The sequence below is a fragment of the Amyelois transitella genome, chromosome 21 (assembly GCF_032362555.1).
Source record: "Amyelois transitella isolate CPQ chromosome 21, ilAmyTran1.1, whole genome shotgun sequence".
NCBI lineage: Eukaryota > Metazoa > Arthropoda > Insecta > Lepidoptera > Pyralidae > Amyelois > Amyelois transitella.
In genome coordinates, this window is record NC_083524.1 from 1,948,610 (window position 1) to 1,963,856 (window position 15,247).

A 15,247-nucleotide genomic window follows, 5' to 3' on the forward strand; every position below is an offset into this window, starting at 1 on the left:
ACCACAAATTTTAAAATAAGTCAATACGCTATGTAAGATATGTTGTATTAAAGAGGCTTACTTGCTAATGTGTTACACTTTTTATTGAAAGTTTTATAAAATAGTGACTTATATAGAAAGTGTTCAGGTTATTTTTTCGAATATGTAGTAAAATATTGACTTATTTTAAGTTAGGTCATTATTTTTCTTGATTTTTTTTACGAAATAATAACTCATTTAAATGCAGTTTACTTAATGTTTTTTACTACGCTTTTATTAGCTTGGGTTGTATGTATGTATGTATGTATGTATGTATAGTATGTATGTAACGGAATCTTTGAGCTTAATTTTCACTGATTTTTAAACGTCTGATCAACTTGGAACTTTGCACACGTATCAAGGACCGATGACAATGCAATATTTTGATAAGAGTTTCTCATTATCCTTATTAAAACTGCCAGGATTAATAAATTCATTTTTAGATCCTTCGTATGAGAGTAAGAGAGACAGAGATAGCACCAGTGCCAGTAATCTCCATACAAGAAACCAAGAAGTTCTGACGTATAATGAGTCAAAAAGATATGTAATATATTTCCATATAATGTTACTATTAACCTGAGGCTTCTTTATTTCATCGCATTGCTCCATTTAGAATTACCATTAGAAACCATAGTAGAATTAGTAGAATATTTTAAAACAATAAAAAATATATAAGTAATAAAACAAAAGTAATAAATGAAAATTGAACAACTAAATTTACAATAATACAAGAATAAAGTTACTACCTACAGAACTTTGCGATATTTAATACGTATTTAACATATTAATGCAATTCTTGAATTAACATTAGGTACCTTTTGCCTATTTATAATAGCAACACTGTAATACTCGTTTGGAAAATGAGTGACAGTTTTTTATGTCAAATAAGTTTTGCAGTAAGTTTTGATTGAATTCGATTCGAACACCTGTAAACTTTCTTTCTGTTGTTTTTTACCGGTGCCTGTGTATTTACCTATTTGCACTTTGTTTTGTGCTGATAACTTGTCGTTATTTGGAGTTTGGAATCTTCCGTTGAGTCGAGCTTTGTTCTTCCGGATATTCGTGTGATTTTATCATCTGAGATTGGACTCTGACTGTGTTTACTGTGTTGTGCAGATATTTTGAGATAGGACTCCTGTAAAAAGTACCTTATTATTTGAGATAGGAGTCCCAAGTTTGTGTTTGTTTTTGTGAAAGACAGATTTTACAACAAAAGTGCCACGATGTCTTCAGATAAACTTTGTTGCGTTCCTGGTTGTAAAGGCAGTGGAGGTATGTTTGAAATATTTTTGTTCCTGTATTAATCTGCCTCTTAATCTTGTGGTTTGATTCCTGGCAAGGCCACAATCGAAAATTATTACGTTTGCTGGATAGTCAAAAATATTATTAACAGTGATTTATCACTATAAAATTCTTTTCAACTGGGTTTAACAATCATCATACATACATATAATCACGTCTATATCCCTTGCGGGGTAGACAGAGCCAACAGTCTTGTAAAGACTGATAGGCCACGTTCAGCTATTTGGCTTTAAGATAGAATTGAGATTCAAATAGTGACAGGTTGCAAGCCCATCGCCTTAAAAAGAATCATGATGATGAGAATATTATGAGATTTAATCCAATCAGGCCACATATAACTTTAAGAAAGTTAGTTGTGAAAACCTCCGGCGATGGGCGCATGGTTGCGAAAGTCTTTTCTAGTAAGATAGTTATACCAGAAGTGTTAACTTCCAAAAAATAATTGTATAAAAAAACTAAAAAACTACCCGTTTTATTGCAAATCGAACTAAAAAATAGAAAATAAATAATAGTTTAAAAAAAACTAAAAATTTACGCTTTTATTGCTAATCAAACTAAAAAATAGAAAATAAAAATTAATGACAAAGGAATTCAGTAGTAGCAAGTCGAACAATCAGTTATAGTCAGTTGTAGTAGTAATTACCTCGGATTAAAATTATAACAAAATTAAATTTATAAACAAAACAATTTAAATCAGAGTAAAAAGCGTGGGGTGCATTTTACTTCATTTTCATAACTCTCTTGTCATAAATATATGCTAATAGAATGATTTTAATATTTACTACATCAGGCACCCCACGCTTTTTACTCTGATTTAAATTGTTTTGTTTATAAATTTAATTTTGTTATAATTTTAATCCGAGGTAATTACTACTACAACTGACTATAACTGATTGTTCGACTTGCTACTACTGAATTCCTTTGTCATTAATTTTTATTTTCTATTTTTTAGTTTGATTAGCAATAAAAGCGTAAATTTTTAGTTTTTTTTAAACTATTATTTATTTTTATATACCAAATGGTATAAAATACTCCCTTTTGTTCATCAAAAATCGAAGGAAATCACAAAGGCAGTATAATCATTTTCAGGCATATCTGAATGCGACATAAGCCACGCTTTTAGTTCTCCTAAGCTAATGGTAGATGGTCCGTACTTTTTTTCACGAATTTTGGCTAGGTAATTTTTTAGTTGCGTTTTAGATGGCATATTGGAGTACGGTTCTCGCAGCCACCGCATGCGCACGTTTCTATGAGCCATTCCGAGCAAAACCAGTGATCTAGACCTCACTCTTACGACCCTTAACACCGTGTCACCGTGTCTACGGTCGCTGGACGCAGACGTACCAACAAGACCAATCCACAAGACCTCCGGCCTACGGCGCTTAACCCGGGCGCTCAGTGTCTCGCACGAATGGTTTCTACATTTACAAAGAAGTGGACACTCTGTAGCTCCTTCTCGCACCTATGCTATTCTAAGTTAAGTGAAGTGAAACAGTGCAAGTGAATGATTTAAAATTAAGCTACCGCCGCTTGCGATTATATCACAGAAGAAATCATACCAAATAATTATAAACCTGTTCATTATATCACAATAATAATACTGTTGCCTATTATAGCTAAGTAATAACAAAAAGTTTAATAATTTATAGCCTGGCCAGAGTTTCGAAGCAAAATAATAATTACAACAAAAGGATTACTTGCAACTTATATCTATCCAGTCCAGAAAGGTGAATCAGCTGTGTGCCTACGCATTTTCATTTTCTACTATTTGTCAGCCTATCTTTTTCATTTGACTACGGCGCCGTAAAGCGGGTGATACTAACGATTCCCGAAAATAAAGCTTTTCCATGCCATTAAAGCGTACTCCACCAACAACACCAAATATGTCAAAATCAGACACTGATTTGTCAATCCCTCGCACCGAAATAAGTTCTGAGGACCTCCTTCACAATATTATCACACGACATAAAAGGCCGCGTCAGGGCTCCTCATCACCTACCCAAGTGAATCAATTTAGCAGTGATTTGAGGGAAATGATGGAGGCACTCCACACATCATCTATTAATCAACAAAAAATGATGAATAAACTAATAGAAGAGGTCGCTGAGATCAAAAAACAAAATATTAAAATCCAAAAATCTAACGTGCAAATTGAAAATACCTTGGAAAGCCTAAAAAATAGTAATGAAAATATGTTGAAAAGAATACAGCTTCTTGAAAAAGAGCGCTTTGATCAACAAAACTACATAGTCAGCCTAGAGAAGAAAATAGAGAACATGCAGCAGACTTCTCGTCCATCCAATGTTGAAATACGAAATGTTCCAGCGGTCCAGGAAGAATCGTTTACGGACCTGACGGCCCACCTACAAAATATAGGACAAGCACTACATGTGGAAATCCAACCCTCGGATATACGTGACACTTACCGCATAGGAAAGAATAAAATAATCGTTGCCGAATTTCAATCTGTTCACCTGAAGAATAAAGTTTTGGCAGCGGCACGCAAATATAATAAAGATCACAGTGGAGACCAACGACTCAACACTTCCAATATTGGCCTTGCAGGGGACCCCACCCCCATATACATATCCGAGTACCTTGCAGGAAGCAACAGGAAGCTGTTCTACGAGGCCCGAGAATACGCTAAAGCCAACAATTACAAGTTTTGCTGGACCGGAAACGGAAATATTTACATGAAGAAGGATGAGCAATCGAAAGCGATTCGCGTAGACTCTGAAATCACGCTGAACTCTCTCCTAACAAAACAATGACTATATGTCAGTACAAACCATTTGTCTATATTGTTTGAGCCTTTTATTATGAAAATTTCTTACAATATGTGTTTTTGCATTTACTTAGCCTATCCTTATTTACAAATTTATCTGTTTAATAACATTTGCTGGGAATATAAAAGTTTCATATTATATAATCTACATACATCACTTATATCACACAAACCATATACATATATTATAACACTTACACTTAATTCGTTATACACAACACAAAATATGAATACGTATCTTGATAAGCATAATTGTCTATACTTAATGACCTTCTTTTTGTGGTACAGTGCGCAATTCCAACTCTATTTAAAAAATAATAATACAATAAATTTATTATTAAAAATAATATGACAGATATCAGCTCTTATTTCAATGAGTTGGAGGCGCTTAATGTATCACAAAGTTATTTATGTGCACCGGATCAATGTTTCAAATATATAAATTGTAATAAAAAATCTCTGACTGTTATTCATTTGAATATTTGTAGCATAAACTGCAACTTTGACCAATTCCAAACACTTCTTTCAACTTTAAACATACAATGTGATATTATTATCTTAACAGAATGTTGGTTATCAGTTACGCCATATCTCCCTAAATTGAATAACTTTACATCATATCAAACGATAGATGATGGCAATCAAAATGCAGGCGTCGTTATATACATTAGAAACACCTTGGATTGTAATGTCTTCGAACCTAAAATTATAAAGGAAGCTGATTGTCTAGTTTGTACACTTGGAACGGAGTTCGCTTTCATAGCTGTTTATAGATCACCATCATATAAAAACACAGACATATTCTTAAATTCTATCAATGATCTTCTATTGACCCTAAAATCCTATAAAACAGTTGGTTTAATGGGAGATCTTAATATAGATATACACACTTGTGACAGCGATAACCGTTCTGACAATTACCTCAACCTGATGGCAGCACACGGTTTGCTTCCGACGTATACCTATCCCACTCGACTGCAAAAATGTATTGATCATATTTTATTAAAAACTGATAAAAATTCCACTGCAATAGTTCTCGAATCTTCTATCACCGATCACTATCCAACATTGCTGTCGCTTCAGTTGACACGAGAAAAATCTGTTAAATCCATAACACGTACTAAAATAAACTATGAACAAATAAAAATTGACCTAGCTTCTTTTGATTTTTCGCAAATAAAACAGCATCAAAACGTAAATTCTGCTACAGATCTTTTGGTTTCATCAGTCAGTGATATAATAAACAAAAACACCGTTAGGTACACACCCCCCCGTAGTAAGAGAAATCTGAAGCCTTGGATTACTCCAGGCCTTCTACGCTGCATACGAAATCGAGACCGAATGCATAAACAATTAAAAAAACAACACAATAACGTCACGCTTGCGATTACTTATTCAAGATACAGAAATTATATCAATAAACTTTTGAAGAAATTGAAGAAAGAATACAATAGGCAGGCTCTAATGAGGACGAAAAATGATCCCAAATTAAAATGGAAGGCGATCAAAGAAATCACAAATATTGCACCATCACGCGTTAGTTCTAAAGCCCTCCTAAAGTCTACACATGATCCTACCAAATCTGTGAATGAGGTTAATAACTACTTTGTAAATGTTGGGAGAAACTTAGCTAATACAATAGGGCAAACTAATAAAACTTCATTTGTACCTCCCACAGCACCAGTTTCATCCCCTCGAAACTCCTTTGCTCTTTTTAATGTCACTAATGACGAAATTAATGACCACATAATGAATTTAAGAAGAGACTGCGCTACTGGGTGGGACAACATTTCATCCCGTATTCTGCAATCATCACGTGAAATTTTTGTCCCATTACTAAGACATATCTTTCAACTATCACTCACAAGTGGAGTTTTCCCAGATGCATTTAAGAAAGCCATCATTCATCCAATTTATAAGGGTGGTGATGGAGACGATGTCACCAACTATCGTCCGATATCTGTGCTTACTGCAATGTCAAAATTATTGGAAAAAATTATTAATTCTCGGCTACTCAGATACCTTAATGCTAATAATATAATCTCAAATAATCAGTATGGTTTCAGAGCGGGTAGATCGACGGAGGATGCAGTATCTGCACTGGTTGATGACATAGTTGACTGCTTTGAAAAACAGAGAAAAGGACTAGGATTATTCCTAGATCTATCAAAAGCCTTCGACACCGTCTCTATCCCCAAACTTCTTTTAAAGTTGGAGGCTGTCGGTATTCGTGGTGTGGCTTTGGATCTTTTTAGAAGTTACCTGTCTAATCGGACACAAAAAGTAAAAATTGAAGAATACACAAGTGAAGAGGAGTACATAACAACTGGAGTCCCGCAGGGAAGTGTCCTTGGCCCCACACTTTTCATTATATATATCAATGATTTGTGCAAACTAACAATTCCTTTTTGTAACATATATACTTATGCTGATGACACAGCTTTATTAGTATCCGGTCGCTCATGGGAAGAAGCCCAAATACATGCAGAATCAGCCTTGGCCGTTGTTATGTCTTGGTTATCTGATAACCTACTCTCGCTTAATTTATCAAAAACTAATTGTTTGCCATTTGGACTTAATTCGACAACTCTTCCTTCACATCACAATTTTGTAATCAAAGCCCATATATGCCAAAACCTGACCCCGAATTGCACTTGTTCAGTTATCCCCCAAGTAACTAACGTCAAATATCTTGGTATTATTCTAGACCAAAAATTAAAATGGCTACTACAAATTAAGTCGCTTATTTCTCGCGTGCGGAAAATGATATTTGTCTTTAAAAATCTTAGAAACGTGGCGGATTCTGATACACTGAAAAATACCTATTTTGCCCTATGTCAGTCTATTCTAATGTATGGTGTTCGGGTCTGGGGGTCAGCAGCAAAAACAAACTTACTGCCATTGGAAAGGGCACAGAGGGCTGTCCTTAAAGTGATGACACGTAAACCATACCGTTACCCAACCTCTCAGCTTTACACCGACGTAAAAGTGTTGGCAGTGAGGCAGCTCTTTGTGTTACAGACGGTACTTAAAAAACACTCTCTGCTAAAGTTTGACCCAAACCTCAACGCTAACCGACGACGACATCTTCAGTATAAGGTTTGCATAATACCACAACACAGAACATCAACAGCAGCCAGAAACTTCAGTGTATTAGGCGCAAAACTTTATAATAAATTAAACAAAGAAAGCAATATTTACTCATGCTCAAAATTTGTTTGCAAAAAACGTGTGCAAAAATTTCTACATTCATTAAATTACGACGAAACCGAAAACCTGTTACTCTAACTGTCTTCCATTCTGTATCCAAATCCTGCTTTCAATTTCCTAACAAACACACATTTATTTTCACACAACCCACACACACACACAAACACATACACACTTCACACATGCCACCTTTTGTACCCAGCAAATCAATTTAGTTAAGTTTCTAGCTAAGGCTTCATTTCTTTAGTAACTTTTAAATAAGGTTTCCCAAAAATAACAGACTAGTCTAGTTTGGGAAACCTAGATCATTACTCTGTTCTTATTGCCATAAGCACTAAACTCTATAAATTTCCCTGCCACCCCGGGGCAGCGGTCTCTGAGATACAGACTAACGTCTAGTTCAGAGATTGATTGTGTCTGGTTGGGGCAGGGGACTTTATAATACAATTATATAAACATGTACTTACTCCCTTTGTGTACTATGTAATGTGTTCTATGTCATAATGGCTAAATAAAGAATTTATTTATTTATTATATTTATTCCTTCATTTTTGGTAAGGCATTCATAATTGCCTTTGGTTTCAGTTTGAGTTCAAACAGCTTATCTATTTCATTACGGGCCTCCTCGGACATACCACGTGCCGCGAGGGATTCAGACGAATTATGATCGTGATTTTCTTCCGTTCGATATAATACCACTTCGTCTGATGCGGCATCGAATAACAAATGAATCGCTGCCGAACACTGAAATCCGCACCATTTTACTTTATTACAGCGATAATATCTTTTTACGCCTTCTTCAGTGCGATGAACCTTTTGAAAAGACCACAGGCTTTCGTTTTTAATAAAATCGGCATCTTGAACGTTTGAAAATTTTTTGACGAATACCCAAGATCTTCCTTGTTTGCGTCTTCTTTTCGATTGTGTTTGAATAATTTCGTGGTCAGAATCGGATTCAGAATTAAGTAGAGGTGCTTCAACATTACTTGTTCCCGCCAAAGCTTCATCGGACATCTTAACTCACACCCGTATTCATAAACAATACTATGAGTTCTCACAGTGTGCGTGGGTCCCATAAACCTATTCAGAGACAATACTTGACCGACGGTCGGCGCTATGCGTCACTTGAAATGAACGCACAGCTAAGGTTGCTTGCGAGCTGTATTAAGCAGCGCATAGTGTCTATTGTCTATTATTTTGAGGTTAGTTGTATTTCGAGATTTGTTTTTGCTCTGTTTGTGTATCAAGATTAGTGAAATATTTTATTTTAAATGGATTACAGCAGTGAAGAAGAATTTGATAATTATATCAATGAGCACGATGAGCACAGTATAATAAATACCAGAAAAGTGATATGGGATTGAAGCGGTAGTCGACTGGACGTAGGTCTTGATTTAGGTAGCCTAGGTGATGCCTATACCTAACACCTAACTATCAGTCCCAACACTTACTATTACTGAGAGAACGAAAAAGGGCGTGAAATAAAAGTTGGTATTGCGACAAGTAATCTATTCTGACTGATCTTTACAATGGCAGTATTCACTTTTATACAATAAAACAATTAATAATAATTACGGCTCGCGCTTGACATTGCGTGCGCGCAGTGGGGCATTCCGCAAGATGGTCGCCTTGCGAAAACAAAAGATGCGTCGGCGGCCATGATGCACGTCGTAGCAGGACGCACAGGTCATTGGTCGCTTATCACAGTGGGCGGAGCTTGCGCAGCATCGTAGCTGTGTGCGTAGCTCGTAATAGCTAGGCGAGGCTGAGTCATACGCATCGTATGATCAATGACGTACTGGTGGCGTGATCTACGCATTCTTGTGCTGCGTTGTAACAGCAAATGCGACTTGCATGTTACTCGCCACATCACTCCCCCGCTGAGCCCGTTACTACGGGCGATAGTAATTTGGAAAACGAACTGTGCGCCCGCTTCTTGTCTTCTTGGGTGGATTCTGGTGTTCATCAGCTGGAACTTCTGCTGGACTTTCTGGAGTGCTGGACAGGTCTTCTTTGGCCATGTACGCTGGTTTCAGGCGGTCTACAGTTACTCTCTGCGTTTTTCCGTTGACGTCTAGGTCGAAAGTCTTCTCGCTGCGCTTGATTACTTTATATGGACCTTGATATGGTGGCTGCAGTGGTCTTTTGACTGGTCCTTGGCGAAGAAAGACATGCGTAGCTGTGCTGAGGTCCTTAGGCACGTAGAAGGTTTTTCTGCTGCTAGTATGCCAGGACGTAGGTTGCGGTGTCAGCTTCCTCATGTGTGAGCGGAGTCTACTGACGATGTTGGTTGGGTCAACTGGCTCATCTGGGCTAGTGTTCAAGAACTGTCCGGGCAAACGGAGTGGTTCACCGTAGACCAATTCTGCTGTCGAGGCTTGGAGATCGTCTTTCCACGCGCTGCGGATGCCTAGAAGAACCCAGGGTAGAACTTCAGTCCAGTTGGCGTCGTTGTGACAGACGATTGCGGCTTTCAGCTGTCGATGCAGGCGTTCCACAAGCCCATTTGCGGCTGGGTGGTAGGCTGTAGTGTGATGATGAACTGCACCAATGAGCGCGGCCAGGTCTTGGAAGGTCTTGGACTCGAACTGTCGTCCGCGGTCAGTGGTGATGCGCTCAGGACACCCAAAGCGCGCGATCCACCCGGCTGTCAAGGCTGCTGCACAGCTCTCGGCGGTGATGTCCTGGAGTGGAAATGCCTCAGGCCAGCGCGAGATACGATCCACGATGGTCAGGCAGTACCTGTTGCCAGAAGATAAAGGTAAAGGACCAATTATGTCACAGTGTATATGCTTGAAGCGACCTGATGGTGTTTGGAAAGCGGATGGGGGTGCTGCCGTGTATCTCGTCACTTTACTGCGCTGACATTCTTGACATTGTTTTGCCCACTGTCGACAGTTCTTGCGAATACCAGGCCAGACATATCGTTGAGATATCAGTCGTACGGTGGCTTTGACTCCAGGATGACTGAGGTTATGTAGCGTCTCAAATATCTGCCTGCGAAACGGCTTTGTAATGAAAGGGCGAGGGCTTACCGACACATCGCAGTATACCTCGCAGTCCGTGCCTGCCATTCTGCACTTCTGGAGTTTGAGGCTGGATCCTTCTTTCAACAAAGTCTGCAGCTCTTCGTCGATGTCTTGGTCTCTAGCAAGGGACTGGTAATCTAGGGGCAATTTAATTGAATTAATGCGGGATAAAGAGTCGGCGACTACATTGTCCTTTCCTGCTATATAGCGTATGTCAGTGGTAAACTGGCTTATATAGTCGAAGTATCGGAACTGGCGCGGTGAACAACTTTCTCGCTGTTTGGAAAAGGCGAAAGTAAGCGGCTTGTGGTCTGTTAAAACGGCAAACGGTTTGGCTTCCACCATGTGCCTAAAGTACCGTATTGCCTCATAGATTGCCAAAAGCTCCCGGTCATATGGACTATATTTGCTTTGGGAGGGGCTCAGTTTCCTAGAGAAGAATGCCAGCGGTTGCCAATCTTCACCTTTTCGCTGTTGCAAAACTGCTCCAATCGCGGTGTCTGATGCATCGGTCTGTATGGAAATCTCTGCATGGAGGTCTGGATGTGCCAACAATGCTGCTTCTGCCAGTTTTTGCTTGCACTCGTTGAAAGCTTGCAGCAGTTCCGCTGTCATATGAACTGGATGCGAGCCTTTAACCATTGGACCAGATAGCAGGCTGTTCAGGGGGGCTTGAATTTGTGCTGCGTTGGGTGTAAAGCGACGATAGAAATTGGTCATACCGAGAAATCTGCGTAATTCCTTGATGGTCTTGGGTGCTGGGTAGTCCATGATGGCTTGCACTCTGGAGCTGAGTGGTTGTATCCCTGCAGCTGAGACTTTATAGCCCAAGAAGCTTACCTCTGGTTGACCAAATACGCACTTACTGGTGTTTATCAAGACACCGTATTCTGCCAGTCTCTCAAACAACTGCCTCAGATGCTGTTCATGCTGGATGGCGCTGCTGCTGTACACCAAAATGTCGTCGATGTACCCATAGCAAAAGTCTAGACCCCTGAGCACCTCATCCATGAAGCGTTGGAAAGTCTGTGCGGCGTTTCGAAGACCAAATGTCATGAAGGGAAAGTCGAACAACCCAAAAGGCGTGGTTATCGCTGTCTTCTGAATGTCCTCTTCATACACTGGAATCTGATTATATGCCTTAACGAGATCGATCGTTGAATAGACCGATGTACCAGTCAGCTGGTGTGAAAAATCCTGTATATGCTTCACAGGGTATCTGTCCGGGATTGTTCTTGCATTCAGAGCACGGTAATCACCGCAAGGACGCCAACCGTCGTTCTTCTTGCGGACTAGATGAAGCGGCGATGACCAAGGGCTCTCCGATGGTCTCGCGGTCCCATTCTGCAACATCTCTTCGAACTCCTTCTTGGCTATGCGCAGTCGCTCTGGATCCAATCTACGCGGGCGGCTGGAAACTGGAGGGCCAGGAGTAGTGCGGATGTGGTGAACCGTCGAGTGCCGGGGCTTGGTTAGCTTACCAGCAGGTCGTGTGATCGCGCTATACTCTCGCAGAAGTCGGTGGTAAGTAGAATCCTCTGTGGTGGTAGTGCGTACAGACGAAATGGTGCCCGATGAATCCCGGCATGGCAGGTGGATTGTCAGCGTGGTGATTCCGTCAATAAGGCGCTGGTTACGGACGTCGACTAGAAGGTTGTAGTAGCCTAAAAAATCAACTCCGATTATAGGTTTTGAGACGTCAGCCACGACGAAACGCCAGGAGAAATCGCGACGAAGCCCCAAGTCTAGAGTGAGACCTAAATAGCCAAATGTGGATATCACTGTTCCATTTGCTGCGAACAACTCGTACTTGGACTTGGTTAGCTGCCCTCGAATTGCAGACCTAGGGAATACACACAAGTCTGAACCCGTGTCGATGAGATATTGTATCTTGGTCTTGCGATCCGTGACAAATAGGCGGCTTGTCTGACCTAGGCAGTCACTTTCCGCCACTACTGGCTGCCCTGATAGTTTCCCGACTGCTGGAAGCTGCATGGCTGCGTGCATTTACGTGCTCGCTCCTTAAAACGGTAATGATACCAACAGTGTGGGTGGCCATCAGGTCGTTGTCGTGACTGGGAACGACTGTAGTCTCGTTGTCCTCTGCTTTTGGATCTTCCTCTTGATCTACCACGTAATTCCATTGCTTCTAGCCTCCGGGTAAGCACTTGTATTTGCTGCGACAGAATATCTATAGGTGTACTTGCCGATGCAGTACTTACGGATAAGTGTTTAGTACTTGCGCAAGCTACTTGCCCGGTTACTGGAACGATGTCATTAATTTGGTCGGCTAGTTGTGCTACGGCTTCTAACTCCATACTCGACTGGGATGCTACTATGGTTTGCAAGTTAGTAGGCAGTCTACTCGCCCAAATTGTGCGGATGAAGTCAGTAGGTACGTTGGTTCCTGCCAGGTATTGAAGATGCCTCAGGAACTGGGAAGGCTTCCGGTCTCCTAATTCTTCATGCATTAGCAACTGCTTGGTTTTGCGCTCCTGTGACGCGGAAAGCCTCCTTATGAGTTCCGCCTTCAGCTTCTCATACTTCCCAGTAGCTGGTGGAGAAACGATGATATCCCGAACTTCAGCAGTATGTTGCGGCTCCAACTGGGATAGCACGTAGTAGTACTTGGTACTATCAGTGGTAATATTTGAAAGCGTAAACTGACCTTCCAACTGTGCAAACCATAGTTCGGGATCAGCGGGATTGAAAGCAGGACTCCTCACTGCTACTCGGCAGGACTCCATCGAGGTAGGTAGACCAAGCACTGGTAAAACGTCCTTCTTCGTCTCGTCCATTCTTCTTCCTCGGGGTCACCAGTGAAGCGGTAGTCGACTGGACGTAGGTCTTGATTTAGGTAGCCTAGGTGATGCCTATACCTAACACCTAACTATCAGTCCCAACACTTACTATTACTGAGAGAACGAAAAAGGGCGTGAAATAAAAGTTGGTATTGCGACAAGTAATCTATTCTGACTGATCTTTACAATGGCAGTATTCACTTTTATACAATAAAACAATTAATAATAATTACGGCTCGCGCTTGACATTGCGTGCGCGCAGTGGGGCATTCCGCAAGATGGTCGCCTTGCGAAAACAAAAGATGCGTCGGCGGCCATGATGCACGTCGTAGCAGGACGCACAGGTCATTGGTCGCTTATCACAGTGGGCGGAGCTTGCGCAGCATCGTAGCTGTGTGCGTAGCTCGTAATAGCTAGGCGAGGCTGAGTCATACGCATCGTATGATCAATGACGTACTGGTGGCGTGATCTACGCATTCTTGTGCTGCGTTGTAACAGCAAATGCGACTTGCATGTTACTCGCCACAGGATTTTCAAGATCCCTTTGATTACTACAGTTCGGAAGAATTCCGTCGACGCTACAGGTTTACCAAAGATGTGGTACATTTTGTACTCTTGCCATTGATAAATAAAGACTTGGAGAAATTAACCGCAAGAGGTCTTCCAGTCCCACCTTTATATCAGCTACTAGTGTCTCTAAGATTTTATGCTTCTGGAAGTTTTCAGGTAGGTTCCTACAACACGTAAACTTTTTATACCTACAAATAAAACCTTTACATATTACTTAGGTACTTATATCTATAAAACAAGTGTGTAAAATTATTGTATGTGCTGCCATCCACCCACTGTATTGAAAGTTTATCAATTAAGTATAATGTATATATCTTTTTTTTACAGATGATTACTGGAGACCTCATAAGTATCAGTCAACCAACAGTCTCAAGAATTGTCAAAAGGGTGTCTCATCTGTTTTGTTTAAAAGTACAGGAATTCATCAAATTTCCCAACAACCTTCAAAGAATTAAAGAAGACTTTTATGTGATAGCCTCTTTTCCTGGGATAATAGGAGCTGTTGATACTCACATCCCAATTCAAAACCCTGGTGGGCCATATGCAGAAGTATTTAGGAATCGAAAAAAAATCTTCTCAATCAATACTCAGGTTGTATGTGGACCAAATTTAGAGATTTTTGATATTGTTGCTGACAGACCTGGGTCAGTACATGACAATAGAATATTTCTAGCATCCAGTTTAAAGCGAAAAATGGAACAAGGTATTATAGATGGCATACTTTTAGGAGATAGTGGATATGGCTGTCAAAGATATTTACTGACACCAGTGGCACAACCCGAAAACAATTCGGAAGAAAATTATAATAAGGCACATATTAAAACCCGGAACACAGTGGAAAGAACTATAGGCGTGTGGAAGAGAATATTTCCTTGCCTATCTAAAAAGATGGCAACAAATTTGACAACATCATGCAATGTTATTGTTGCTACTGCAGTACTGTACAATATATGCAGGGCTCATGGTGTTATTGAGCATATTGAACCTGATAACAGGAATATACAAAGAACTACGAGGTATGTTCAACAGTCAAGAGAAACTAGAGAAGGTTTACTTTTTAGAAGACTTTTCATATCTCGTCACTTTTGATAATATTTTAAATAAATTTTAAATAAATAAAACATAAAATATTAAGAAGTTTAATTTCCAATTTGTTTATTTAACAATTCAATTTCTAATTTAATTTTTTGAATTTGAAATTCATGTATCTTTTTCTCGTACTCCAACAAATTGTTTTCTCTTTCTATCAAAATCTTTTCCCGCTGTATCCTCAACTCGTGCAATGCCTGGTCCTGTTGTATGTTTATCGTGCTGCGTTTTACTCTTGATCCGTCTCGCTTAGAAATTTCTTGCTACCTGAAAAAAATATCAATAATTTGAATAAATAAATCTAAATAGTAACTTAACTGCTCTCTATAATAAACTATATTTTACTGTACAACAGACGATGAGGTCTAACAGTTAACTTATATAGGAATCTTTATTGCACATTCAATTTTTGATTTCGATAAAAAAAATATGAAATATAACTT

At 39.7% G+C, this 15,247-nt stretch overlaps 2 protein-coding genes across 2 annotated transcripts; both read left to right on the forward strand.

Annotated features, from left to right (window-relative positions):
- Positions 1-3,512: 3,512 nt before the first annotated feature.
- On the forward strand, positions 3,513-4,091 carry LOC132903121 (uncharacterized). The gene has a single exon (XM_060950481.1). The coding sequence runs from the start codon at positions 3,513-3,515 to the stop codon at positions 4,089-4,091; it is 579 nt and encodes a 192-aa protein (XP_060806464.1).
- A 9,555-nt stretch (positions 4,092-13,646) lies between these two features.
- Positions 13,647-14,835, forward strand: LOC106138844 (putative nuclease HARBI1). Its single transcript, XM_060950404.1, has 2 exons — positions 13,647-13,871; positions 14,043-14,835. The coding sequence occupies exons 1-2, from the start codon at positions 13,647-13,649 to the stop codon at positions 14,802-14,804; spliced, it is 987 nt and encodes a 328-aa protein (XP_060806387.1). The 3' UTR covers positions 14,805-14,835.
- Positions 14,836-15,247: the final 412 nt, after the last annotated feature.